The 27,328-nt window shown below is 45.3% G+C and overlaps 1 protein-coding gene across 1 annotated transcript in view; it reads right to left on the bottom strand.

Annotated features, from left to right (window-relative positions):
• Positions 1–27,328, bottom strand: part of RAB6B (RAB6B, member RAS oncogene family) — a 112,007-nt gene that overhangs the window by 26,478 nt on the left and 58,201 nt on the right. Inside the window, exons 2-4 of the mRNA XM_073674331.1 lie at positions 26,818–26,876; positions 25,015–25,068; positions 20,969–21,074 (exon numbers count right to left, since the gene is read on the bottom strand). Of these exons, the coding sequence (XP_073530432.1) occupies positions 20,969–21,074; positions 25,015–25,068; positions 26,818–26,876 (219 nt within the window). The remainder of the gene's footprint in view (positions 1–20,968; positions 21,075–25,014; positions 25,069–26,817; positions 26,877–27,328) is intronic.

Below are 27,328 nucleotides of genomic sequence, written 5' to 3'. Positions count from 1 at the left end.
ATCTAGTGAAATTTGCAGTTCCTGGTCACCAAAATCTGTAGCCGGCCCTTGGAGTGTGTGCCACTTAAATCAGGATCCATTTTTTTTTAATCTAGACTTTTCTTGTTCTGTCTATATTGTGAGTCGCTTGGTTCCTGATATCAATGCAAACTGACTGACAGCCAGCTCTGTACTGATGCACTGCTCAGTCGGCTTTCAGTCAGTGCCGGTGTGTGGTTACAGCCGCTGCTCACTGTATACTGAGTGGTGACTGGAGCCGCGGATCTATGACTGAAAGCCGGAGGCTGCTGGGAGAACTAAAGTTAATTTCCTCCCAGTAGCGGGCTTTTCAGTGTGGTGTCCGCAATGCTTTAGAAGGCTATTAAACTGCAGATTAACCCCTGGATTTTGTTTTATTTAAACTGAGTACCTCCTGCAATTGCAACTGCTTCACTGAAACAGGTTTTTCTTCCTAGGTTACCATTCATTTCAAACATATGCTCCCTGATAATAATAATAGTGCATATTTTCCCTTCAGCCAACTGGGCGTATACCACAGAAAAAATTAACGCCCACAAGGAAGGTCTGTGGTATATGCCCAGTTCGTTGAATGAAAGATTTGCACCATTATTACCAGGGGTCATAACTTTGGAATGCAGAGGCCCTGAAGAAAAAGAAACACTGTTCCAGCATTAGTGACGCAAAGGTGATAGGAGGAAGTATTATTATTATTATTTATTTTTAGAGCACCATTGATTCCATGGTACTGCACACGAAAAGAAGTTACATACAAAATACAAATTACAGTGAATAAACTAACAATGACAGACAGGTACAGAGAGGAGGGGGCCCTGCCCTTACAGGTTTACAGTCTACCGGATAGTAGGGAAGGAGACAGTAGGTTGGGGGTGGGGGGGGGGGGTTGCAGCAGCTCTAGTGGTGGCACGGTGGCTCAGTGGCTAGCACTGTTGCCTTGCAGCACTGGGGTCCTGGATTCAAATCCCACCAAGGACATCTGCAAGGAGTTTGTATGTTCTCCCCGTTTTTGTGTGGGTTTCCTCTGGGTTCTTCGTTTTCCTCCCACACTCCAAAGACATACTGATAGGGAATCTAGATTGTGAGCCCCAATGGGGACAGCCATGATAATGTATGTAAAGCACTGTGGGATTAATGGCACTATGTAGGTGAGTAAAATAGATAGATAGATAGATAGATAGATAGATAGATAGATATGTAGAAGTGGCAGGGGGTTATTGCTGTAAGGAGGTGGCAGAGGGGTCAGTACAGGCTGTAAGCTTGCTTGAAGAGGTGCGTTTTCAAGTTCCGACTGAAGGTCCTGAAATTGGCAGATGATCGGATGTGTTGAGGCACAGAAGAATATGGGGGATGCTCGGGAGAAGTCCTGAAGGTGATTGGGTAAGGAATGTATAAGTGTGCAGTAGAGAATAAAGTCTTGATAGGACCGGAAGTTACGTGTTGGATGGTAACGTGATATTAGTTTAGAGATATATGGAGGCGACAGATTATGGACGGTTTTGTAGGTCAATGTTAATAGTGTGGACTGGATATGTTGGGGAATAGGGAGTTGCAGAGGGAAGAAGCAAAGGAATAATGAGGCGAGAGATGTATTAGTCGTGAAGCAGAGTTAAGGATGGACTGGAGAGGTGCAAGAGTGTTAGCAGGGAGGCCACAGAGGAGGATATTGGAATAGTCAAGGCAGGAGATGATGAAGGCATGCACTAACATTTTAGTAGAATAATGGTTGAGGAAAGGATGGATTCTGTAAATAGTTTGGATTTGGAAGCGGCAGGAGGTGGCAAGAGCTTGGATGTGGGGTTTGAAGGACCTGGCAGGGTCGAGGGTTACTCCGAGGCAGCAGACTTGCCTTACTGGGGAAAGAGTGATATCATTTATTGTGTTAGATAGATCAGGTAGGAGAGTTAGGTGAGAGGGAGGAAAGATGATGAGTTCAGTTTTGTCCACATTGAGCTTTAGGAAGTGTGATGAGAAGATGGAGGATATGTCTGATAGACACTCTGGGATTCTGGACAGCAGAGAGGTAATGTCTGCTTCAGAGAGGTAGATCTGAGTGTCATCAGCATCTAGGTGGTACAGAAAGTCATTGGACTTTATGAGGTGTCCCAAGCCAAAAGGTATTTTTTGAGAACATTGAGAGATTGAGAAGAGTAAGGGTCCAGAACAGAGCCTTGAGGGACACCAACAGAGGGAGGGCGGGATGAGGAGGTAGTGTGCGGGTGGGAGACGCTAATTGTAAGGTTGGAGAAGTAAGAGGAGATCCAGGAGTGGTCGAGGTCTTTGACCCCAAGGAAAAAGACTACTTATAGTAGCAGGGAGTGGTCAACTGTGTCAAAGGCAGAAGACAGGTCCAGAAGGAGGAGTATAGAGAATTGTCTGTTACATTTAGCCGTAAATAAATCAATAGTAATTTTGCTCAGGGTAGTTTTGGTGGAGTGGTGGGGATTGTAGAATGTGAAAGAGTGAGTTAGATGAGAGATAATAATAATAATAATAATAATTTTTATTTATATAGCGCCAACATATTCCGCAGCACTTTACAATTAAGCGGGGACATGTACAAACAATAAATTCAATACAAGGTGAGACAGTTTAACCACTTCGCGCCAGAGCCTATTTTTGCCAATTTTTTAAATTCTGACCACTGTCACTTTATGAGGTAATTACTCTGGAACGCTTCAACGGATCCCCCTGATTCTGAGACTGTTTTTTTGTGACATATTGTACTTCATGATAGTGGTAAAATTTCTTCGATATCACTTGCGTTTATTTGTGAAAAAATCGGAAATTTTGCGAAAAATTTGAAAATTTTGCAATTTTCAAACTTTGAATTTTTATGCCCTTTAATCAGAGAGATATGTCACACAAAATAGTTAGTAAATAACATTTCCCACATGTCTACTTCACATCAGCACAATTTTGGAAACAAAATTTTTTTTTGTTAGGAAGCTATAAGGGTTAAAAGTTGACCAGCGATTTCTCATTTTTACAACAAAATTTACAAAAACATTTTTTTAGGGACCACATCTTATTTGAAGTGACTTTGAGGAGCCTTTATGACAGAAAATACCCAAAAGTGATACCATTCTAAAAACTGCACCCCTCAAGGTGCTCAAAACCACATTCAAGAAGTTTATTAACCTTTCAGGTGCTTCACAGGAATTTTTGGAATGTGGAAGAAAACAATGAACATTTAACTTTTTTTCACAAAACTGCTACTTTAACCTCAAATTTTTAATTTTCACAAGGGCAGCCAGAAAAAAATTGACCCCAAAATGTGTTGAGCAATTTCTCCTGAGCATGCTGATACCCCATATGTGGTGCAAAGCCACAGTTTGGGCGCACGGCATGGCTTGGAAGGTAAGGAGCGCCATTTGACTTTTGGAATGGAAATTTGACTGGAATCGATAGAGGATGCCATGTTTCATTTGGAGAGCCCCTGAGGTGCCTAAACAGAGGAAACCCCCAACAAGTGACCCCATTTTGGAAACTAGACACCTCAAGGAACTCATCTAGATGTCTGGTGAGCACCTTGAACCCCCAGGGGCTTCACAGAATTTTATAATGTTGAAGTGTGAAAATAAAAAAGCACATTTTTAACACAAAACTGCTACTTTAGCCTCAAATTTTTAATTTTCACAAGAGCAACCAGAAAAAATTGACCCCAAAATGTGTTGTGCAATTTCTCCTGAGCACGCTGATACCCCATATGTGGTGCAAAACCACTGTTTGGGCGCACGGCATGGCTCGGAAGGTAAGGAGCGCCATTTGACTTTTGGAATGGAAATTTGACTGGAATCGATAGCGGACGCCATGTTGCATTTGGAGAGCCCCTGAGGTGCCTAAACAGAGGAAACCCCCAACAAGTCACCCCATTTTGGAAACTAGACCCCTCAAGGAACTTATCTAGATGTGTGGTGAGCACCTTGAACCCCCAGGGGCTTCACAGAATTTTATAATGTTGAAGTGTGAAAATAAAAAAGCACATTTTTAACACAAAACTGCTACTTTAGCCTCAAATTTTTAATTTTCACAAGGGCAGCCAGAAAAAATTGACCCCAAAATGTGTTGTGCAATTTCTCCTGAGCACGCTGATACCCCATATGTGGTGCAAAACCACTGTTTGGGCGCACGGCATGGCTCGGAAGGTAAGGAGCGCCATTTGACTTTTGGAATGGAAATTTGACTGGAATCGATAGCGGACGCCATGTTGCATTTGGAGAGCCCCTGAGGTGCCTAAACAGAGGAAACCCCCAACAAGTCACCCCATTTTGGAAGCTAGACCCCTCAAGGAACTTATCTAGATGTGTGGTGAGCACCTTGAACCCCCAGGGGCTTCACATAATTTTATAATATTGAAGTGTGAAAATAAAAAAACACATTTTTAACACAAAACTGCTACTTTAGCCTCAAATTTTTAATTTTCACAAGGGCAGCCAGAAAAAATGGACCCCAAAATGTGTTGTGCAATTTCTCCTGAGCACGCTGATACCCCATATGTGGTGCAAAACCACTGTTTGGGCGCACGGCATGGCTCGGAAGGTAAGGAGCGCCATTTGACTTTTGGAATGGAAATTTGACTGGAATCGATAGCGGACGCCATGTTGCAGTTGGAGAGCCCCTGAGGTGCCTAAACAGAGGAAACCCCCAACAAGTGACCCCATTTTGGAAACTAGACCCCTCAAGGAACTTATCTAGATGTGTGGTGAGCACCTTGAACCCCCAGGGGCTTCACAGAATTTTATAATGTTGAAGTGTGAAAATAAAAAAACACATTTTTAACACAAAACTGCTACTTTAGCCTCAAATTTTTAATTTTCACAAGGGCAGCCAGAAAAAATGGAACCCAAAATGTGTTGTGCAATTTCTCCTGAGCACGCTGATACCCCATATGTGGTGCAAAACCACTGTTTGGGCGCACGGCATGGCTCGGAAGGTAAGGAGCGCCATTTGACTTTTGGAATGGAAATTTGACTGGAATCGATAGCGGACGCCATGTTGCATTTGGAGAGCCCCTGAGGTGCCTAAACAGAGGAAACCCCAAACAAGTGACCCCATTTTGGAAACTAGACCCCTCAAGGAACTTATCTAAATGTGTGGTGAGCACCTTGAACCCCCACGGGCTTCACAGAATTTTATAATGTTGAAGTGTGAAAATAAAAAAACACATTTTTAACACAAAACTGCTACTTTAGCCTCAAATTTTTAATTTTCACAAGGGCAGCCAGAAAAAATTGACCCCAAAATGTGTTGTGCAATTTCTCCTGAGCACGCTGATACCCCATATGTGGTGCAAAACCACTGTTTGGGCGCACGGCATGGCTCGGAAGGTAAGGAGCGCCATTTGACTTTTGGAATGGAAATTTGACTGGAATGGATAGCGGACGCCATGTTGCATTTGGAGAGCCCCTGAGGTGCCTAAACAGAGGAAACCCCAAACAGGTGACCCCATTTTGGAAACTAGACCCCTCAAGGAACTTATCTAGATGTGTGGTGAGCACCTTGAACCCCCAGGGGCTTCACAGAATTTTATAATGTTGAAGTGTGAAAATAAAAAAACAAATTTTTAACACAAAACTGCTACTTTAGCCTCAAATTTTTAATTTTCACAAGGGCAGCCAGAAAAAATGGACCCCAAAATGTGTTGTGCAATTTCTCCTGAGCACGCTGATACCCCATATGTGGTGCAAAACCATTGTTTGGGCGCACGGCATGGCTCGGAAGGTAAGGAGCGCCATTTGACTTTTGGAATGGAAATTTGACTGGAATCGATAGCGGACGCCATGCTGCATTTGGAGAGCCCCTGAGGTGCCTAAACAGAGTAAACCCCCAACAAGTCACCCCATTTTGGAAACTAGACCCCTCAAGGAACTTATCTAGATGTGTGGTGAGCACCTTGAACCCCCAGGGGCTTCACAGAATTTTATAATGTTGAAGTGTGAAAATAAAAAAACACATTTTTAACACAAAACTGCTACTTTAGCCTCAAATTTTTAATTTTCACAAGGGCAGCCAGAAAAAATGGACCCCAAAATGTGTTGTGCAATTTCTCCTGAGCATGCTGATACCCCATATGTGGTGCAAAGCCACTGTTTGGGCGCACGGCATGGCTCGGAAGGTAAGGAGCGCCATTTGACTTTTGGAATGGAAATTTGACTGGAATGGATAGCGGACGCCATGTTGCATTTGGAGAGCCCCTGAGGTGCCTAAACAGAGGAAACCCCCAACAAGTGACCGAATTTTACAATCTACTCCTCTGTATAAATTAATCTAGTGGTGGGAAAATAAGTAGATAGGTAAATGGTCACTAAACCCATAGATGAATTCCCACAGAGGTGTCATTTCCATAATGGGGTTACTTCAGGGGGGATTATGCTGTTCTGGCACTTTTCAGAGTACCAGAGCTAAAGAATCCCCCCTGAAGTGACCCCATTTTGGAAATGACACCCCTCTGGGAATTTATCTATGGGTTTAGTGACCATTTTAACTCAATGGATGATTTCCAGAAACAAGCACGTAATGGAAGGTTTAGATTCTGGAGAACCCCCCCTGGAAATTAAGTGAGCTCTACTCGAATGTGTCATTCACTAAATGAACCAAATGTTTGAATGACAAATTGGGATACATTTTTACAGTTTAAAAACGTGGTTCTGTGTGGAAGATTTTAAAGCAGTCAGTGACGCATAAGGCTGGCAATGATGGGCATTGTGGGCAATAGTAGCGGGTATCACGCCTCATTCCTCTCTTAGTACATACACGACATCTTTTCTGGGGGTTCCTTCTTGTTTCCGTTGCTGGAATAAGTGCAATAAAATGTCGCTCAGTGAGTCTTTTCACATCCTCAGATTCTAATGGATGAGCGGGGCTAACACTTTGAAAGACAAGATTTTCAATTACCTTTTCTTGATAATCAAGAAAAGGATCTGAATTTCCTGCTTTTTTGTACAACACAAAAGAATTGTATGTGGCCACCTGAAACAAATAAATAACCAACTTTTTATACCAGGTATAGGACTTTCTTGATACCTGGTATGGCTGTAGAACCTGGTCTGCAAGGTCCACACCCCCCATGTGTTTGTTGTAGTCAATGACTGACACAGGTTTTTGCTTCGGAGTGGTGGATCCTAGTTCTACAGTGGCCCTTGTGGCATCTGTGTGGATCGAGCTGAGGACAAAAATATCCCTCTTATCCCTATATTTCAGGGCAAGCAGCTCTCCGTTGCATACAGCCCTTGACTGCCCCTTTTGAAACTTTTGGTTGACCAATGGTTGTGGAAACCCCTGACGGTTTTTACGGATGGGCCCACAAGCCCCGATGTTGTGTTCAACCAGACTTTTAAATAGGGGTATGCTGGTGTAATAATTGTCCACATACAGATTGTAGCCTTTTTTGAAAAAATGGACTTATCAGCTCCCAAACAATTTTTCCAGATGTCCCCAGATAAGTAGGGCATCCTGGTGGGTTTAGTTGGCTATCTTTCCCCTCATATATGCGAAAAGCGGATGTGTATCCGGTTGAACTTTCGCACATTTTATAGATCTTTATTCCAAACCTTGCCCTTTTAGATGGGATAAATTGCTTGAGGTGCAGTCGTCCTTTGAATTTTACAAGGGACTCATCTATAGAAATATTTTGTGTTGGGATGTAGAGGCTTAAGAATTTTTCTGACAAATTTTCAATGATGGGTCTAATTTTATATAACCTGTCATGTTCTGGGGCATTTCTGGGCAGGCATTGACTATTGTCGTTAAAATGCCAAAACCGCATGAGCATTTCATAACGGGTCCTAGGCAGAACGACTGAAAACATAGGGGTGGCTTGAATAGGGTGGTTGGACCAGTAGGATCGAATGTTCGGTTTTTTAACAAGCCCCATGGCAAATGTAAGTCCTAAAAATTTTTTTATTTCCGGGACATTAGTTGGTGTCCATAAATTTGCCCTAGCATAGTAAGATCGGGGATTCTGGCTTATAAGTTGGGATGCATATAAATTTGTTTGCACGACAATATGCTCTAGCAAGCTGTCTGTAAAACACAAATTAATAAAAATGAATTGGTCCAAAATCTTCCACCTCCACATTTATACCAGGAATGGCGTTGAAATCAGGGCTGAATGGAGCAGCCGAATCCGAAGCCTCCCATCTGGGAAATGCTAGATCATGTGGCAACGCCCCTTGTACACTGGCGTGCGCCAATTCACTAGTAGCAGGGACAGCGCTTGTACTGGGCAGTGTTCCCTGTTTTGGAGACGTTTCTCCAGTAGCGCTATTTGCCCCTATTGCTGTACTGGTCCTTGGGCTTGAGGATGGAACAGAATCACTGCTCATTTCTGAGCTCTCAGTGTCGCCGCTACTAAAGCCCTCAAAATCCATATCTCCATCTGAGATTGCACTGTCATCAGTGTCAGAACATAGCAGGGCATACACCCAGGGCCGGCTCCAGGTTTTTCTGGGCCCCGGGCGAAAGAGTCTCAGTGGGCCCCTTTAACACATACCACGATTCATGATGCAGAGATACGGCGGAGAAATATATATATATATATATATATATATATATATATATATATATATATATAGTACAATGCAAAGATTTCACTTCTTACATTACATGAGTGATATCTATTGTAAATTCCACAATAGCTCAGAAACCGGTGAATCGCTCCACACAGAATACTGGCCCCCATATAAGGCTCCATACGGAATACTGGCCCGCATATAATGCTTTATACGGAATACTGGCCCCCATATAAGGCTCCATACGGAATACTGGTCCCCTTATAAGGCTCCATACGGAATACTGGCCCCCATATAAGGCTCCATACGGAATACTGGCCCCCATATAAGGCTCCATACGGAATACTGGCCCCCATATAAGGCTCCATACGGAATACTGGCCCCCATATAAGGCTCCATACGGAATACTGGCCCCCATATAAGGCTCCATACGGAATACTGGCCCCCATATAAGGCCCCATACGGAATACTGGCCCCCATATAAGGCTCCATGCGGAATACTGGCCCCCATATAAGGCTCCATACAGAATACTGGCCCCCATATAACACTCCATACAGGATACTGGTCCCCTTATAAAGCTCCATACGGGATACTGGCCCCCATATAACGCTCCATACAGGATACTGGTCCCCTTATAAAACTCCATACAGGATACTGGCCCCCATATAACTCTCCATACAGGATACCGGTCCCCTTATAACGCTCCATACAGGATACTGGCCCCCATATAATGCTGCATGCAGGCTGTTACCCCCCACATAATGCCCCATACAGGCTGTCCCCCCCTTATACTGCTTCATGCAGGCTGTTACCCCCCACATAATGCCCCATACAGCCCCCCCCCCTTTAATGCTCCATGCAGGCTGTTACCCCCCACATAATGCCCCATACAGGCTGCCCCCCCTTATAATGCCCCATGCAGGCTGTTCCCCACCTTATAATGCCCCATGCAGGATGTCACCCCCCCTCTTTATAATGCCCCATGCAGGATGTCCCCCCCCCTCTCTTTATAATGCTCCATGGAGGATGCCACCCCCCCCCTTCTCTTTATACTGCCCCATGCCTCCATACATTAAAAAAAAAAAAATCAAATACTCACCTCCCTTCTCCTCACCTGCTACCTGCTGCCGCTGCTCTGGTCTGGACTCCAGCGACCCCGGTATCTTCCCGCTCTGCGCTCCCTGTGACGGCTCAGAGGAGGGCGCGGTGTAAAGACGTCACCGCGCTCTCTGACCTGAGACGTCACAGGGAGCGCAGAGCAGGAAGACAGCGGATCTGCGGAGGCACGGGTAGAGGTAAGTATCCAGCTGCCGGGGCCCTGAGCAAGTGGGGGAGAAGGGCGGGCGCTGACACCGCTCTCCTCCGCCCATAGCCCAGCGGGGTGCGCGACCGCCAGTGGGCCCCTCTGCCTGCTCAGGGCCCCGGCATTTGCCCGGGTGCGCCGGGTGCTGACGCCGGTCCTGCATACACCTCTTCTGCGGTATAAGTCTGACGGGCCATTATATTTTTATATTTTTTGACTGGACTGAACGGACCGGACTGAACGGACCGGACTGAAAGGACGGGACCGGACTGGACTGACCGGACTGGACTGACCGGACTGATCTGACAGGACTGATCTGACAGGACTGACTGACCTGACAGGACTGACTGATCTGACAGGACTGACTGACTGACAGGACTGACTGATCTGACAGGACTGACTGACAGATCTGACAGGACTGACTGACTGGACTGATCTGACAGGACTGACTGACTGACAGGACTGACTGATCTGACAGGACTGACTGACTGACTGATCTGACAGGACTGACTGACTGACAGATCTGACAGGACTGACTGACTGACAGATCTGACAGGACTGACTGATCTGACAGGACTGACTGACTGACAGATCTGACAGGACTGACTGATCTGACAGGACTGACTGACTGACTGATCTGACAGGACTGACTGATCTGACAGGACTGACTGACTGACAGATCTGACAGGACTGACTAACCCTAACTCTTACTTTCTTATTTATTTTTTATTTTTTTCACTTTTACTGTGGCAAGGCTGACAGCTCTTGTCACAGTGTTTCTCCTCTGCTCTCTCACTGAGATCGGAGGAGAAACAATGTATTTATCAGGCAGATCGCCCGGGAAAGTTTGTTGCTAAAGCAAACTTCCCTGGTGATCTCTCTGATTGGCTGGTGTGACGCTGACATCATCGAGACCTGAGCCAATCAGGTCTCTATGATGTCAGAGGTCACAGCACCGGAATCCCCGCCGCTGGCAGGTATGTGGGGGGTCCCGATCGCCGACCACCGGCTGTCACTATCTTTTAAATGCCGCGATCACTATGGATTGCGGCATCTAGAAGATAGGAACAGGTTAACATCATGGGGACCTGATCCAATCAGGTCCCCATGATGCCATATGTCAGAGCTATCGCTCTGAACCAGTACCGCAGCGCTAGCAGGACCCTGGGGGTCCTGAGCGCTGCGGGACCACCCACCGTTTTTAAACGTCGGCGCTGCACAGAGCTCAGGCAGCGCCGACGTTTATGTACAGTGGGCAGTCGTGAACCGGTTAAACAGTTACATCAGGAGTGAGGTCCCTGCTTGCAAGCTTACATTCTACAAGGAAACGGGGGGACACAATAGGTGGAAAGTGCTTGTTATTTCAGGTCTGGCAATTATAATAAGTCGGGATTATCATATAAAGCTGTATGATCCGGTCATCAGCCTGTATGTTCAAGTGCAATACTCAATTACCGAGTGCAGTTATCGTGTGCATGGAGGGTGTAGAGACAGATGAACAGTAGGGAGCAGATTCTGAATAGTATTTAGGAGGGAACAGGGGAAAGTTAGTTTACTGAGTATTTGAGGTGGTAGGCTTGTTTAAAGAGATGGGTTTTTAAAGCGCGCTTGAAGACATCAGGGCTAGGCATGAATCGGATCGTCTGGGGTAGAGCATTCCAGAGAACTGGCGCAGCACAAGAGAAGTCTTGGAGACGGAGGTGCGATGTTCGGATTATGGGAGATGTTAGTCTTAGGTCATTTGTGGAAAAGAGGGCACGTGTAGGACAATAGACTGAGATGAGAGAGGAGATATAAGGTGGAGCAGAACTGTGGAGAGCTTTGTGGGTGAGAGCAATGAGTTTATATTGGACCCTGTAGCGAATGGGTAACCAGTGTAATGACTGGCACAAGGTGGAGGCATCGGTGAAGCGGCTGGACAGAAATGTGACCCTGGCTGCGGCATTCAGGACAGATTGGAGAGGGGAAATTTTGGTAAGAGGGAGACCAATCAGAAGAGAGTTGCAGTAGTCCAGACGAGAGTGAATAAGAGTGACAGTAAGAGTTTTAGCAGTTTCAAAAGTGAGACAAGATCGGATTCTGGAGATGTTTTTAAGGTGCAGGTGACAAGAGCGAGTGAGTGATCGGATATAGGGAGTAAAGGAAAGGTTAGTGTCGAATATGACCCCAAGGCAGCAGGCGTGCTGCTTGGGAGTTATGGTTGAACCCTCCAAGGTAATTTCGATGTTAGGTAGAGTTAGGTTAGTAGAGGGGGGAAACACAAGAAGTTCAGTTTTGGAGAGATTCAGTTTAAGATAGAGGGAGGACATGATGTTAGAGACAGCAGACAAACAATCCTTGGTATTTTGGATTAGGGTAGGGGTGATGTCAGGGGAAGAAGTGTATAATTGGTTGTCGTCAGCATAGAGATGATACTGGAACCCAAATCTACTGATTGTTTGTCCAATAGGGGCAGTGTATAGCGAGAAGAGGAGGGGGCCTAGGACTGAGCCCTGTGGAACCCCGATAGTAAGGGGATGAGGAGGGGAAGAGGAGCTGGCAAAAGATACAGTGAAGGAGGGGTCAGAGAGGTAGGAGGAGAACCAGGAGAGAACGGTTTCCTTGAGGCCTATAGAGCGGAGCATAGTGAGGAGGAGCTGGTGATCCACAGTGTCAAATGCTGCAGAGAGATCCAGGAGAATCAGCAGGGAGCAGTGACCACTGGATTTGGCTGTTAGTAGATCATTAGAGACTTTAGTGAGGGCAGTTTCAGTGGAGTGTAAGGAGCGGAAACCAGATTGTAGAGGGTCGAGGAGAGAATTATCTGAGAGATAGCGGATTAGACGGGAGTGGACCAAGCGTTCCAGGAGTTTAGAAATGAAAGGAAGATTAGAGACAGGTCTGTAGTTAGCAGTGCAGTTCTGGTCCAGGGATGGCTTTTTAAGTAAAGGGGTTATGATGGCATGTTTAAATGAGGAGGGAAAGATACCTGAAGAAAGAGAGAGGTTAAATATTTTAGTCAGGTGAGTGGTGACCACCGGTGAGAGGGACTGCAGGAGATGTGAAGGAATGGGGTCACTGTTGCAGGTTGTAGGACGAGAAGAAGCGAGGAGCTGGGTAACTTCTTCTTCTGTAACAGGCTCAAAGATGGCAAGTGAGCTTGAAGTGCGGCAGGGAAGGGGATCCAGGCACTGAGGAGATTGGGCTGAGATGTCCTGATGGATGTGGTTGATTTTTTCAAAGAAATAAGTGGCCAGATCATCCCCGCTGAGGTTGGTGGTGGGGGCCTGTGCTTTAGGTTTCAGGAGGGAGTTTAAGGTTTCGAAAAGTCGTTTTGGATTGTTGGACATTGAAGTGATGAGGGTGGTGAAGTAGGATTGTTTGGCCAGATGAAGGGCAGAGTTATAGGTTTTGAGCATGAATTTATAGTGGATGAAGTCCTCTGCTAAAAGACATTTTCTCCACTGACGCTCAGCACACCTTGAGCAATGTTGAAGAAAACGTGTTTGCATCATGTACCAGGGCTGCCGTTGTCTGTGTCAGGTCTTTCTGCGAGTAGAAGGAGCTGCTTCATCTAGGGCACTCTTCAGTGTATTATTGTAGTGTGACAATGCTAAGTCTGGACAGGAGAAGGAGGAGATGGGGGCTAAAGATGTGTGGAGATTGTCCATAAGCTGCTGGGTATTAATGGTACGTGTATTCCTATAAGTGTGGTACAGTAAGTGGGGGTGTCCCGGGTGAGGAGACAATTCTTAACAGAGAAGGAAAGAAGGTTGTGGTCCGAGAGCGGGAGAGGGGAGTTGGTAAAGTCATCCAGCGAGCAGAGACTGGAAAAAAACAGGTCCAGAGTATTCCTGTCTTCATGGGTAGGAGAATTAGTAAACTGTGAGAGACGGAATGAAGAGGTTAGAGAAAGTAGATGAGAGGCAGATTGGGAGAGGGGATCATCGATGGGGATGTTAAAGTCGCCCATGATGAGGGTGGGGATGTCACAGGATAGAAAGTGAGGAAGCCAGGTGGCAAAGTGATCCAAGAACTGGTGGGAGGAGCCTGGGGGGCGATACACAACTGCTACTCGCAGGGAGAAGGGTTTAAAGAGTCTGATGGTGTGGACTTCAAAGGAAGGAAACATAAGTGAGGGAACCGGGGCGGGTGACCTGGAAAGCACATTGAGAGGAAAGGAGCAGACCAACACCTCCACCCTGTCTGTTGCCAGGTCTGGCGGTATGTGAAAATTTCAGCCCGCCAAACAAGAGAGCAGCAGCAGCGGTGGTGTCTGGCTGCTGAATCCAGGTTTCTGTTTTAGCCAGAAGGTTACGTGAATTAGAGAGGAAAAAATCATGGATGTAAGTTAGTTTGTTACACACATACCGTGCGTTCCAGAGAGCGCAATGGAAATCGATAGGAGAGGGCATGCACTGAATGTTAATAAGATTAGCAGGGTTTCTATATGCAGCTGGAGGAGAATGGTGTATGCTAGTGGAGGGGGGCCCAGGGTTGGGGGAGATGTCGCCTGCGACTAGTAAAAGGAGAAAGAAGAGAAAGAGCAGGCGGTGCAACGATTTGTATGAACGTTTTGAGTGCTGTATGGAGGTAGAGGATGGTTTGCAGTGGTCGAGGAATGTCAGTAGAGCCTCAGAGTTATACATGGGAGAGGGGAGAAGGGAGGGGTTGATATAGAGTGCGTGCACAGAATGTGTTAAAGGGCGGGTGAGATGTGAGAAAGCAGAAGTGAAAACAAATAAAAAGCAGATTGATAAGACTAATGCATAATGCAGTATGACTGACCGAGAAGCATGGTTGTATGAATATCTTATGAACCTTACCTGTCTCCTGCCCTGTCCAACTGCCATTGAATAACTGCACTTTTAACTATTGCACTTAAAATCTATTGCACGCGTGACCCCGCACGCGTGCTATCCCGAGCCAGAGCTGAATATGAGGAAAGTTTAGCAAGGACATGCTGTTTGAGGAGTTTGGAATAGAACGGGAGCAGCGATATGGGACGATAGCTGGACATAGAGATTGGGTCGAGAGATGGCTTCTTTAAGATATGTGTGATTGTGGCATGTTTCAAAGCAGAAGGGAAGGTACCAGAGTTTAGAGATAGGTTGAAAAGATGGGTTAGGGCTGGGATAAGCGTGGTGGTAAGTTTGGGGAGGAGGTGGGATGGGATGGGGTCAAGTGCACAAGTGGTGAGGTGTTGTTTGGAGAGGAGACAAAGTACTCAGATAAAATGAGAAAATTCAGTGAATGGCGATCTTAAGCAAAAATTAGAGAGTATCTTGTGGTTCTCAATAGCACGTATATAACCCCATCCTCGGTGTCAGTTTCTACTGTGACAGCGCTAACAAGCGTAGCCTTTCTGCGTGTTTTAATTAAAGTAATGTATCTCCTTGCTGTTATTGCACGTCTGAATTTGTGATCACAGCTCTGAGGAAAGTGATAAGAAGGTGATTTACACATGCGAACAAGATGCTAAAGAGCCACTAAATAGCAACTGTTAATTATCTAATGGGCTAATAGTGTTTCTCTGATTTGAGAGTTTCCCTGCGGGGGGTCTGAGGCTCCTAGCGACACACTGCAATGGTCACTATCGCCTGGAGATGGCAGCGCGCTCACTATGGGCCCAGAGAGCAGTACACACTGGTCCTAATTAAATCCTGTCCTGAACACCTCCCCTAAAGAGCTTTTCTTCTCCTCTATTCTGAAGGATCTTCTCCTGGTCACAAGCTGAATGTTAATTATCAGCCTGGAGAGCGAGCGTTAGAAAACATACCACGGCCTTAATTAGAAAGGTCTGTGTGTAAGAAAACAAGCGCTTCTATCCTGTTTACAAAACTGGACTAACAATTAGCAATTTGTGCCAGTTTTCTTGCTAAGGGGAATGAAGACTAAATTAACATGGAAACATTGTACGGCCTCATACAGACATCAGTGATTTTTTCCCGTATGCAAAAAGTGATTTTCAACTGATTATCAATCATCAGTGTTCGATAAGTATCAGTTTTTACCATCAGTGATTTTCTAGTAGGAAAATAAATAAATGACAAAGCTTCTCCTGTCCTTTGTAATGTTAATCACGGACAGCACATGGATTTTTCCATAGACTTGTTATGGGTAATTTTTATCCATGACTTGGATTAAAAACAGAAATGACCATTCGATCAGTAAAAGAACATGGTCATGTGAGCAGCCCTATAGAGTAAAATGAGTATGCGTTCTATCCGTGAAAAACAGGAACCGAACACGTACATGACTCACAGACGTCTTTTAAGGCCACGTTCACACGTTCAGTATTTGGTCAGTATTTGGTCATCAGTATTTGGAAGCTAAAACCAGGAGTGGGTGATAAATACAGAAGAGGTGACGTGTTTCTATTATACTTTTCCTCTGATTGTTCCACTTTTGATTCTGGCTTATAAATACTGAGCAAACACATAAAAAATACATCAAAAAAGCTTGTAATTCACACCTCAGTATGTCAATAAAGTTTTGTCAAAGCCAAATACCAGGAAGTATCAAAACCAAAGCAGCTTTATTTAAAGTATGACACATCAAAAAGAGAGAAAAAATGCATGTTAAAAACACACTCAAAAATGCAATAAAAAAGTGCAAGTAACATAATTGACATAATAGGTGCAGAAATTCTGCAACATCAAAAACCCACCAAAAGCTCATCATGGAAACTGAGCCTTCAAGTGTATTATGGTTGTAATAGGGTCCTTATGGTGGGCCCAAGCTGGCTACCTGTGCTACTGATGCGGCTAGTGTGTTGAATTTATACATCTTTAATAAGTACATAATAATACATATGTGACACTCGCAGCCCTTGCCCTGGGAAGATGGGGGTACTCGGAGCCGGGTCAGATGTTGAGGGGATGCAGCCGTGGCCTGGACCCGTTCCGTGCCCAGGGCCGTCACATTAAAAAGGATGTAAGGGCTTTCAGGGTTGAGTGGTTGCTATCGACTACGCCACCTGTGGAACCTGGTGATGACCACCAGCGCTGCAGCAGTCCTCTGAGGCGGGATGTAGTGGCAGCTTCAGATGGTGCTACTCCCCACAGGCGGAGCAGGGCCTCAGGGCAGAGACGAGGATGGAGGGAGTCATAGTCTAGGAGGTCTGGTGCTGCGTAGTGTGGTGTAGTGCAGAATAAAGAGTCCGGAGGCCATAGGGGTAGACTTCCAGGGTTTTTACTCACATTGGAGAGTACAGCTGCAAGGCTTCTCCCAGATCCTCTACAGAGTTCTGCGGTCACCAGGAACGGGGGTCTGACAACCTTCGAGTAATTCAAGTGCTTAATCAGGACCCCGCACCAGAGTGTTCCTAAACTTCAGACCGTGTCCTTTCCTGTCTGTATGTGTAGATAGGCCGGGTCTCCCTCTGGACTATGCACAGAACAAGGGTACGGGTGGCAGCTCCGCTCCTTCCGTTACCTGGTGGGATCCTCTGGGCCTACCGGGCTTCCCTGACCAGGACGTAGAGTAGCAAGATCAGGTGTCGGAGGTGGATACCCCTTTTGCAGCCGGAATCCCTCTGACTAGATCAGCATAGAGAGGACAGGTGGCGTACGCTGCTCCGTCTGCATCCTCCCTGGGATCCATTTGCGGTGGAGCTACACTCTTAAGCTCCGGGTCTTCTTGGTCATGGTCCTTGACCGGGCTGAGACATTCATTATCTGCAACCTGTCCCTCGACCCAAGGCCAGGGTCCGAGGGCGGTGACTCCATCCACTTTAGGTTCACACAGGATCCACGTTCAGTGATGAAGATCACAATCAAAAGACAGTCAAAGAACTTAGAACCAAGATGGCTGTGTATTAAATATGAATTTTGAAGTGTCACTAAAATGTGAGTCCTCCACCCTCACCCACTACTTGGTTCCCCTATCTCTTGGTTCCCCAGTCTCCCTGCAACCAGGAGGGCAGCACCTAGTGCATTCTAGCCCCCTCTGGTGGGAGAAGTGTGGTATTGGATGTGAAGGAAGGGTCCTGACCATCGCACTGTTCTTATCTCAGAGGAGGAACACGACACTCCATTAGAGAAGTGCAACATCCCTGTGGCAGTCGAACCCTCAGGGGCGCCACACATATGGGCAGCTTGAATCAAGGTCATATGGGTGGACAGTAGACACAGTAGCATTACACTCTACTGGTGCCATGGTAGATGGCGACAAGATATATAAGGCAGGTTAGTGCGCCTTGTGGTCAGAGTACAGACAGAGATACAGTGAACTCATCAAGGAAGTGGGATAGGTGTCATAAATCAAAGACCATTTGTCCAGATCCAAGAGAAGTGTGGAGGATCCATGAAGATTGGCCTAGTCAGAGATATGCTGACCCTGAGATCCAACATGGTTGACCTGCGGAATAGAGGTGGCCATGGATATTGCAGACCACTTCTAGTCTTTAGTCGTTAATTTGATCAAACATAAGCCAAGACGCCCTGGTTTAAAGGGGTTGACTAGTGAAAAGAAGTTATCACCTATATGCTGGTTAAGTGATATCTAGTTGGTGGGTGTCTGGCCATTGGGACTCACCCTGGTAGGCATAGGATTTTTTTTTCACGACAAGGAACTTTTATTTTCATTAGAAAATGGAGTGACAAGTCAGGCTCCAGAATACTGCCCCATTTATTCTCTATGGGGCTGTCAGAAAAAGCCTAGTGCAAGGCCACGTAGAGAATTATGGAGCAGGAGGCAAGAATGCATACTGCTGCTCTATTCTAATGGGAATAATAGTTCTCCATTCTGATGATTAATGTGGGTTGCACAAGGTATCACCCATTCTAACCTAATCGGAAGCAGCCTATTGGCTCAGTGGTTAGCACTGTAGTACTTGCAGCGCTGGGGTCCTGGGTTGAAATCCCACCAAGGACAACATCTGCAAGGAGTTTGTATGTTCTCGCCGTGTTTGCATGGGTTTCCTCCGGGTTCTCCGGTTTCCTCCCACGCTCCAAAGACATACTGATAGGGAATCTAGATTGGAATATGATGGTGCTGTATAAGTAAAATAACTTGTTTTCACCAGACAACTCCCTTAAGCAGCTGATCCAAGAGTGTGACCAAGAAGGCCTGCTTAGCACTGCAAGTGCCTGCTGTTAGTTATATTGTGAACTGTGTTAAAAGAGTCTTCCTGTTGGTAACAGCCAAGCTCTGTGCCTCAACTCTGACGTGAGACCACCAAACTTTGTACCTCATTACTGTGTATATCATAGAATCATAGAATCATAGAATGGTAGAGTTGGAAGGGACCTCCTGGGTCATCTGGTCCAACCCCCTGCTCAAAGCAGGATTCACTAGATCATCTCAGACAGATGTCTGTCCAGCCTCTGTTTGAAGACGTCCATTGAAGGGGAACTCACCACCTCTCGTGGCAGCCTGTTCCACTCATTAATCACCCTAACTGTCAAAAAGTTTTTTCTAATATCTAATCTGTGTCTCCTCCCATTTAGTTTCATCCCATTGCTTCTAGTCTTTCCTTGTGCAAATGAGAATAAAGATGATCCTTCTACAATGTGACAGCCCTTGACATATTTGTAGACAGCTATTAAGTCTCCTCTCAGTCTTCTTTTTTGCAAGCTAAACATTCCCAAATCCTGCAACCGTTCCTCATAGGACATGGTTTGCAGACCAGTCACCATTCTGGTCGCTCTTCTCTGAACTTGCTCCAGTTTGTCTATGTCTTTTTTAAAATGTGGTGCCCAAAACTGTACACAGTATTCCAGATGAGGTCTGACCAAAGAGGAGTAAAGACCGATAATGACTTCACGTGATCTAGACTGTATGCTTCTGTTATATAAAAAGCAACTGAGCCTCAAAACAGGCTGACATCTGTTCTGTAGAGATCCCTTTCAGAAGCCATCTCATTATTATCTCAGGCAGCCTTATAATGAAAGAAAACACCTATTATAGATAACGCAGCTTTATGCTATTCACTGTAGGTAATGTCGCAGGTCATGAATAAAATATTTATTTTATTTCAGTTCTGCTCTTCAGAAGTGTCACACACGGTATAATTTGTATCAATGTCACAGCTCACCTTCTTCTCCATTCTGCACAATGACATCTATACAGACCACGGAGAATGCCTAGAAATGTTCCTATCAGACTCAATGACTATTTCCAAACTATTGCTAGCTATGGTCCCTGTGGCTCCTGTAACGTATATCTCTAAGTGAAATTATCAGTGGCTGAGGCAGGATGGCGGCCTTCATAATCATCAGCATGAAATAGAATACAAAAATCTACTGTCTCAATGTGGCAGTCTCAGTTCTTAGGAAAGAAACATATACACTTAAAATGTTGTGAAATAGGAATTGTCAGTGGGGCCACCATGCTGACGGTGATGGCATAGCGCTGGAGACCACCATAGTGACGGTGATGGCATAGCGCTGGGGGCGACCATGGTGACGGTGATGACGCAGTGCTGGGGGCCACCATGCTGATGGTGATGGCACAGTGCTGGGGGCCAGTATGCTAACGGTGATGGCATAGCGCTGGGGGCCACCATGCTGACACTGATGGCATAGCACTGGGGGCCACCATATTGACAGTGATGGCACAGTGCTACGAACCACCATGCTGACAGTGATGGCACAGCTCTGGGGGCCACCATGTTGACAATGATGGCATAGCGCTGGGGGCCATCATGCTGATAGTGATGGCATAGCGCTAGGGGCCACCATGCTGACAGTGCTGGCATAGCGCTGGGAACCACCATGCTGACAGTGATGGCATAGTGCTGGGGGCCACCATGCTGATGGTGATGGCATAGCGCGGGGGGCCACCATGGTAACAGTGATGGCATAGCGCTGGGAACCACCATGCGGAAAGTGATGGCATAGTGCTGGGGGCCATCAGGCTGATGGTGATGGCACAGTGCTGGGGACCACCATGCTGACAGGATGGCATAGTCCTGGGGGCCACCATGCTGACAGTGATGGCATAGTGCTGGGGGCCACCATGCTGATGGTGATGGCACAGCGCTGGGGACCACCATGCTGACAGTGATGGCATAGCGCTGGGAACCACCATGCTGACAATGATGGCATAGCACTGGGGGTCACCATGCTGACAGTGATGGCAAAGCGCTGCGGCCACCATGCTGACAGTGATGGCACAGCGCTGCACACATTTACATGACCAGAATATACTCACTTGTAATGTCATAAACTACCACAGCCACGGTAGAGTCTCGAATATAACTTGGGATCAGGCTGCGGAACCTCTCTTGTCCGGCCGTGTCCCAGAGCTGCAGTCTGACCTGGGACAGAAGAAACAGCAAGTGAAGTAGTAGATAGTGTCACCATTATTTATTGATTAAACCTTCCATGAATAAGAAGATCTAGATTTGATGTGAATTTGAATTCTTCTCATATCAGCAGTAGGGATGCAAACCCTTTTCTGGTACAAGGGTCCCTATGTCAGGTTCAACTAATCCCAAGGGTCAAAATAAACACTAAATGGTTATTACAATCCACAACTTTTATGGTATATTAAAAGTAAATTCCATGCATGTATTATAGGGGCCAATTTTGTGCTTCCAGGACTCCAAACTATCAGGGGAATAAAGGATTCTTTGTACCCCATTCACACTCCAAAAAGAAAGAGACCATACATGTATGTGGCTCCCTCTGCTGTAGTTTTGGAGTTGAAGATACTCAAGTCTTTCACGACTTTAAAGCACTCCTCCATCAAAATTTTTATCCTCTTAATATACTTCAATCATTATATTATATAGCACTGTGTACTTACAATTGCTCATTTTGCTTTTCTACCCAGCTAATTCTTCTCTCTTCCATTAGGTCTATGACATCACATGATTAAAAACTGACTAGCTGATTCCTTCTAAGCTCTATGTAGAGACAAGTGTCATTTTTCCCTGCATGAGTCATGAGTAACTGCATAAGTCCCTGGCATGGGAGGAGGGAGCAGCTGGGTCAGGAGTTGAAGAGGGGGATGATAAATGCAGGGACAAGAGACTTCCTGTTTCTAGGTGGAGCAGAGAAAAGAGAAGAATTTAGCTGGGTAGAAAAGCAAAATGAGCAATTGTGATGACTGCAATATATTAAGGGGATAAACACTTTGATGGGAGCACTTCATTGATAAAAGTACATTGAAGATGCATGGCCACTTCTCCACCTCTTTTACTTATTACTCAAGTGCCACATGGGTCAGGAGACTCCAATTCTCTTGATATATTGAATTCCAGAGATGACCTGTCAGTGCAACATTAAACCTTTCCCATTCCTGCCCCAGACTACACACAGCTACTCTGGCATGCAAAAAAAGATGTAAGCAGCCACCAGATACAGACAAGCAATGCATGATTGTGCCCAGATGATGGGGGGGCCACACAAAATAGCATCCTGGGGAGCAAGGGACATCAGATCACTGGTTGTGCAACCCTCAGCTACAACAGCAGAGTTAGGCTGCGTGCCCATGATGCGTTTTTCCTGCGTTTCCGCTGCGGAATTTCCGCAGCGGAAACACATCAAAAACGTATGGTAATCCGCTCCCCATGGTCCCCAATGGCATTCTGCAATGTCAAGGCACATGCTGTGGATTTTTCCGCAGCGTTTCTGCAGCGCTCATAAATCCGCAGCATGTTCATTAATTTTGCGGAACAGCAGCGGAAGCGCCGCCATTGACTTGCATTGAGACGCATAGAATCCGTGTCTGTACATTTGTACAAGCGGATTATATGCGTCTCTATGTGCGGATGGTACCCAGTTCTAGAGGAGAGAAGACTCTCATCCAGACCTGGGTACCATTGTACCTGTGAAAAAAAGAATAAAATAATAATAACGTTTATATTCACCTGTCCGGCGGCCCCTGCAGAGCTTCTCCTTCCAGGACCTGAGATGACGTCGCGGTCATGTGACCGCAGGCTGTCTCGCGAGATGCCGGCAACCCGGAAGAAGCCAGGACGAGCGCGACAGCACACGCGGCGGGGGATCGGGGGTAAGTATAGCTTTATTTTTTTATTTTTACGGTCACACTATATAAATCCATGCTGTTTGCATGGATTTATATAGTGTGACCTAGTTGTCAAGCACTTTCCAAGTGATGCTAAAATCGCCTGGAAAGCGCTTGTCAATCCACATGCGGAAACACGTGCGTTAACGCATGTGAATCCGCATGTATTCTGCAGGAAAAACGCATGTACAATCTGCATGCGTTTTTTCTGCCAGGGAGATGCAGAAATGCTGCAGAAATTTTCAGCTTCATTTCGGCATCGTGGGCACATAGCCTTAAAGTCTGTTAAACCTCAACTATTCTATCATCTATCTATCTATCTATCTATCTATCTATTGTGTCTATTTATTATCTATATTCCTATGTACCGTAATTATCTTTCTATTATCTATTTATCTATCTTTATCTATCTATCCCATATCTATCTATCTATCTAACCTATTCCTAGTGATTAGCGCTGTTATTTTGCAGTGCTGGGGTCCTGGGTTCAAATCCCACCAAGGACAACATCTGCAAGGAGTTTGTATGTTCTCTCCATGTTTGTCTGGGTTTCCTCCTGGTTCTCCGGTTTCCTCCCACACTCCAAAGACATACTGATAGGGAATGTAGATTGTGAGCCCCAATGGGGACAGTGACGATGTCTGTAAAGCGTTGGGGACATTAATGGCGCTATATAAGTAAGCATAATAAATTGGTTGACTTATTACACAACTTTCTCAGAGTCAAGAGTGCATATAGACACAAATACTGTTCACCACACACACTATTATCTTACAGTCGGGTTGAAAAGCCGGAGCAAAAAAAAGTCATACATTTTTGCGAAAAGACAAGTTGCAGAAAAACGTTACAACATTAGGGGTTTTTTTTACTCCGGCTCCTTCAACGTTTTTAAAAGCGGGCAGAGCTTAGCGGGAGGACATGGCCTACCGCAGTTTGACATTTTTGCTATCATTAGCTCCATAGTGTATTATAGCAGGAATGTATGAGGGGTCTCCAGGACTGGAGCAGATGTTCTGCCTGTGGTGCTCGAGCAGTCAAAAGATGCGTTACATTCATTAAGAGATACACGCCTATAAATGAATTTGGTGCATCTTCCTCCAGCGTACCGGCGGGCAGAATGTCTTAATGAATTCCCCTTCTTAGTGTGACACTATACAGCCACATACCCCCTTATGACCTAGGTCCCATTATATACAGATAATATTTCCAAATTCTGGCAACATCACTTTATACATTTATGTACATTAACTAACACGTAGAATAGTTCTAGACAAGGATAAATGTATGCCTTTAGTCCAACCTATATATTCATAGCACTCAGTGTTTTCTTATCCCTATTTCTGCAGCCGCATCCTTGTGTAATTACTGAGCGCTCAGTAATATTTTATTGGATGCCTTGTAGTCGCTAGTCATTACAAATTTATTACAAGCCGTGTTCCATAGACGGATAAACTTACAGCTTTATGGGTATTATTTCCTATAAAAATAATATGTGCCATAATAATCCTTATGTTATGCTAAACAGACGAGCTTAACAGCCAAACCCATAACATGGTTGTGTCTACTTATGAGCTGAGCCATAATGAGGACCAGGAATTATGGGAATGGTCTCTATACAGCGCTGCAGAATATAGTGGTGCTATAAAAGCCACAGAAATTCATTCAGTGCTGTTCAGCAGCAAAATCTTCTGTCTTATAAATTATTTCGTAAGCTGTAGACTTTGGCCCCTGATTAATTAAGACTGACGTTGTACAGGCCGGTCTTAATGAAGGGGCATAGCTGAGTAAGAGCTGCACATCACTTAATTAATCAGACGCATCTTACAAAGGAGCATACGCCTCCATGCACCTTGTCAGAAATGTTACTCCAGTTAGAGACTGGAGTAAGCTTACTGGCATAAGGTAAGCCCCATATGGTCATCAAGAATTAGATGTCTGGGCATTGCCGCGCCCCCACTCCACCCTCAGCTCCGCACATTTAGATGAAGCTGGCCAGGATTAGGGTGAAGATGGCAAAGTTGCAAAATTTTTCAAAGAGTTTTTTTCTGACGTAAACACTTTGATGTATCGGCCCCTTTGTGTTAGCCTTTAGCAGAATTGAATCACAGGCACAAGGTAAAAAAAACTGTTGAAACACAAGGGATATGATACGGCAGCAATATCCAACTCATCTCATTGTAGCTCCAATGCGCGGTTAAAGGTTCAGAGAGAAGAAAGAAACTCACCGTCCGATCCTCTAAATACATTGTCTTTGACAGGAAGTCAATTCCAATAGTTGCCTAGACAAAACAGACAAAGAAAGGATGACATGAAAATCTGTATTCTGACAGCAGCTACACGGCCAAAACTTCATCTTCAATCCTGCTGACATTATACTGCAGGTCTACGGAACCAAACTGAAGTCCCTATACCATACGATGGTGTTTGTAGGGCCTCCCGACTCTTCCATGATGGCAAACCTCAGGGGAGATGTAGATTGGACAGTTGGTTTTCCTTTGTTCTCAGGGAGATAAGCCGCCTCCAGAGCTGTCTGCCATCTTACTGCCCGCTTCTTTTAGAAAACACATTGCCTTAGAGTCCCCACACACGATAGATAGCTGGTGGCCCAACAATGGTTCGACCAATCACTTGGCCAGCAGCTATTTCTCCTGACTCCACCATACATAGGAGCGCTCCTGTGTTAGCTATGAGAGAGCCGCTGCCAGACTCCTCAGGCGGCTTATCTGCTGAGAACCAAAGTATACACTGTCCAATCTCAGGCATGGCGGGTCCTTAGTCAGGTGACTCCCCCCCCATATACAGAACGCACAGATATTGGCGGGTTCGGCTGACTTCAGTATACTTGTATGGGGGCCTTTAGCCAAGCATACATGTGCATGTGGAGGCTGAGAGAGATAGATGGTCACCACACAAGCACTTGAAAGACAGCTATATTTGAGTAGGACCAGCCTAAGTTCAGTAAGGACAACTGTGCATAATCCAGATCTAGATTCAATTTGCAGGTCAAGAATTAGAGTCACATGTAAAATATTAGGTTTCAAACAGATCTCTCGGTCCCTACTTGTAGGATGACTGGAGCCACATCCTATTTGTACTGGACGCTGGCATTAGAGTTGTGCCTAAATTATGCAACCCTAAGGTTATGTGCCCATGATCAGGAAATAGCAGCCCTTTTTTTGCTGCATCCAAAACGCTGTGTCCATTCACGCAGTTAAATCTGAATATGTTCATTGAAGAATGCGGATTTACCGCACCCAATACATTCTATTGGGGAAATTTCTGTTGCGGAGACTTGCGTCTCCGCAATAGAAGTTAACATGCTGCGGCTTGTAAGCCCGCGCCGCAGGTGAGTTTACGGAGCGTCAAATGGAAGTTACTGCTTTTTCACGTGGAAATTAAACTGATAGGGAGTAGAGTTGATGCGAATCGACTCACAAGAAACCGAGTCCAACAGCCGTGGCAGTAATCGGTGGCCTATGAACGAGAACCTTGAGATTCGCCTCCTACCTGCTGACATCCGCTGCTCGTAGATAGCAGGCCGTTCCCCTGCCTCCCATCCATCGGCCACAGATCACAGGTATGGCCACTGGCCAGGGTTCTGTGAATCGCTTCACATCATCTCTAATAGGGAAAAAGTATGGGGAATTACATGGCCTTTGTATTTCACTGTTTTCCCAACACTGTTTTTCTCATTTTTAAGCCTGACGAGGAGGACAGAAAGGTTGAGCGATGCCTTAAAAGGAAAAAAAAAATAGAAATCTAAACTAGAATCCTTACATTCAATGTTTTCTCCTGTAGACACATGCGGTGGCATACGTTGGAGGCCTTTCTCAGTGATGTACATTAGGGAATCCTCTGACATGCTCAGCAAGCAGAACATTGCAGAGATTATAAATGTTGCCAGTATATATATTATTTTTTTTCAATTTTACTATTATAGTATATTTCAGACTGGAATGAAGTCAAGAATTATATACTTCTATTAATAAAAGCACCAGTACTCAACAAATCAGCAGTGTCAGTCTTACCTGATATGTGTTGTCAAAACTGTCGTACATAAACCTTGTGATGAGAGACGTCTTTCCAACTGCAAGATGAAAAAAATGATATTAGTATGCTTAACATGACGCAAGGGGTCGTGTTTATAGCACACACTTTATTTCGTATTTGCATTCAGCTTTGCTATGTTTGCACCTAAAAGACTCTCATGATAATATTCAAGCACCCTGCACTTAAAGAGGTTGTACATTTATGACAACAACCCAATCTGGTTGCAGTTCCCTTCATGGTGATATTAAAGTTTTAATAGAATTACTCTCTGCAGTGGCTCTATGCCCATACTCATAACCTGTACAAATTCATTGTGGAACAAATTGAAATCATTTTGAGAGGAAAAATGAAATTATCAAAACTAAAATAGTGTGGTTGCATAAATGTGCACACCTTTTATAATTGGAGATGTAGTTGTGTTTAGAATTAGCCAATCACATTTTCACTCATGTAGTCAGTCCACGCCCACCATCATTTACAGCAATTCTG

The sequence above is a fragment of the Phyllobates terribilis genome, unplaced genomic scaffold, assembly GCF_046119375.1.
Source record: "Phyllobates terribilis strain yellow unplaced genomic scaffold, ASM4611937v1 Scaffold_3__8_contigs__length_932513732, whole genome shotgun sequence".
Taxonomy (NCBI): Eukaryota; Metazoa; Chordata; class Amphibia; order Anura; family Dendrobatidae; genus Phyllobates; species Phyllobates terribilis.
This window is presented reverse-complemented; position numbering and strand designations above follow the sequence as displayed.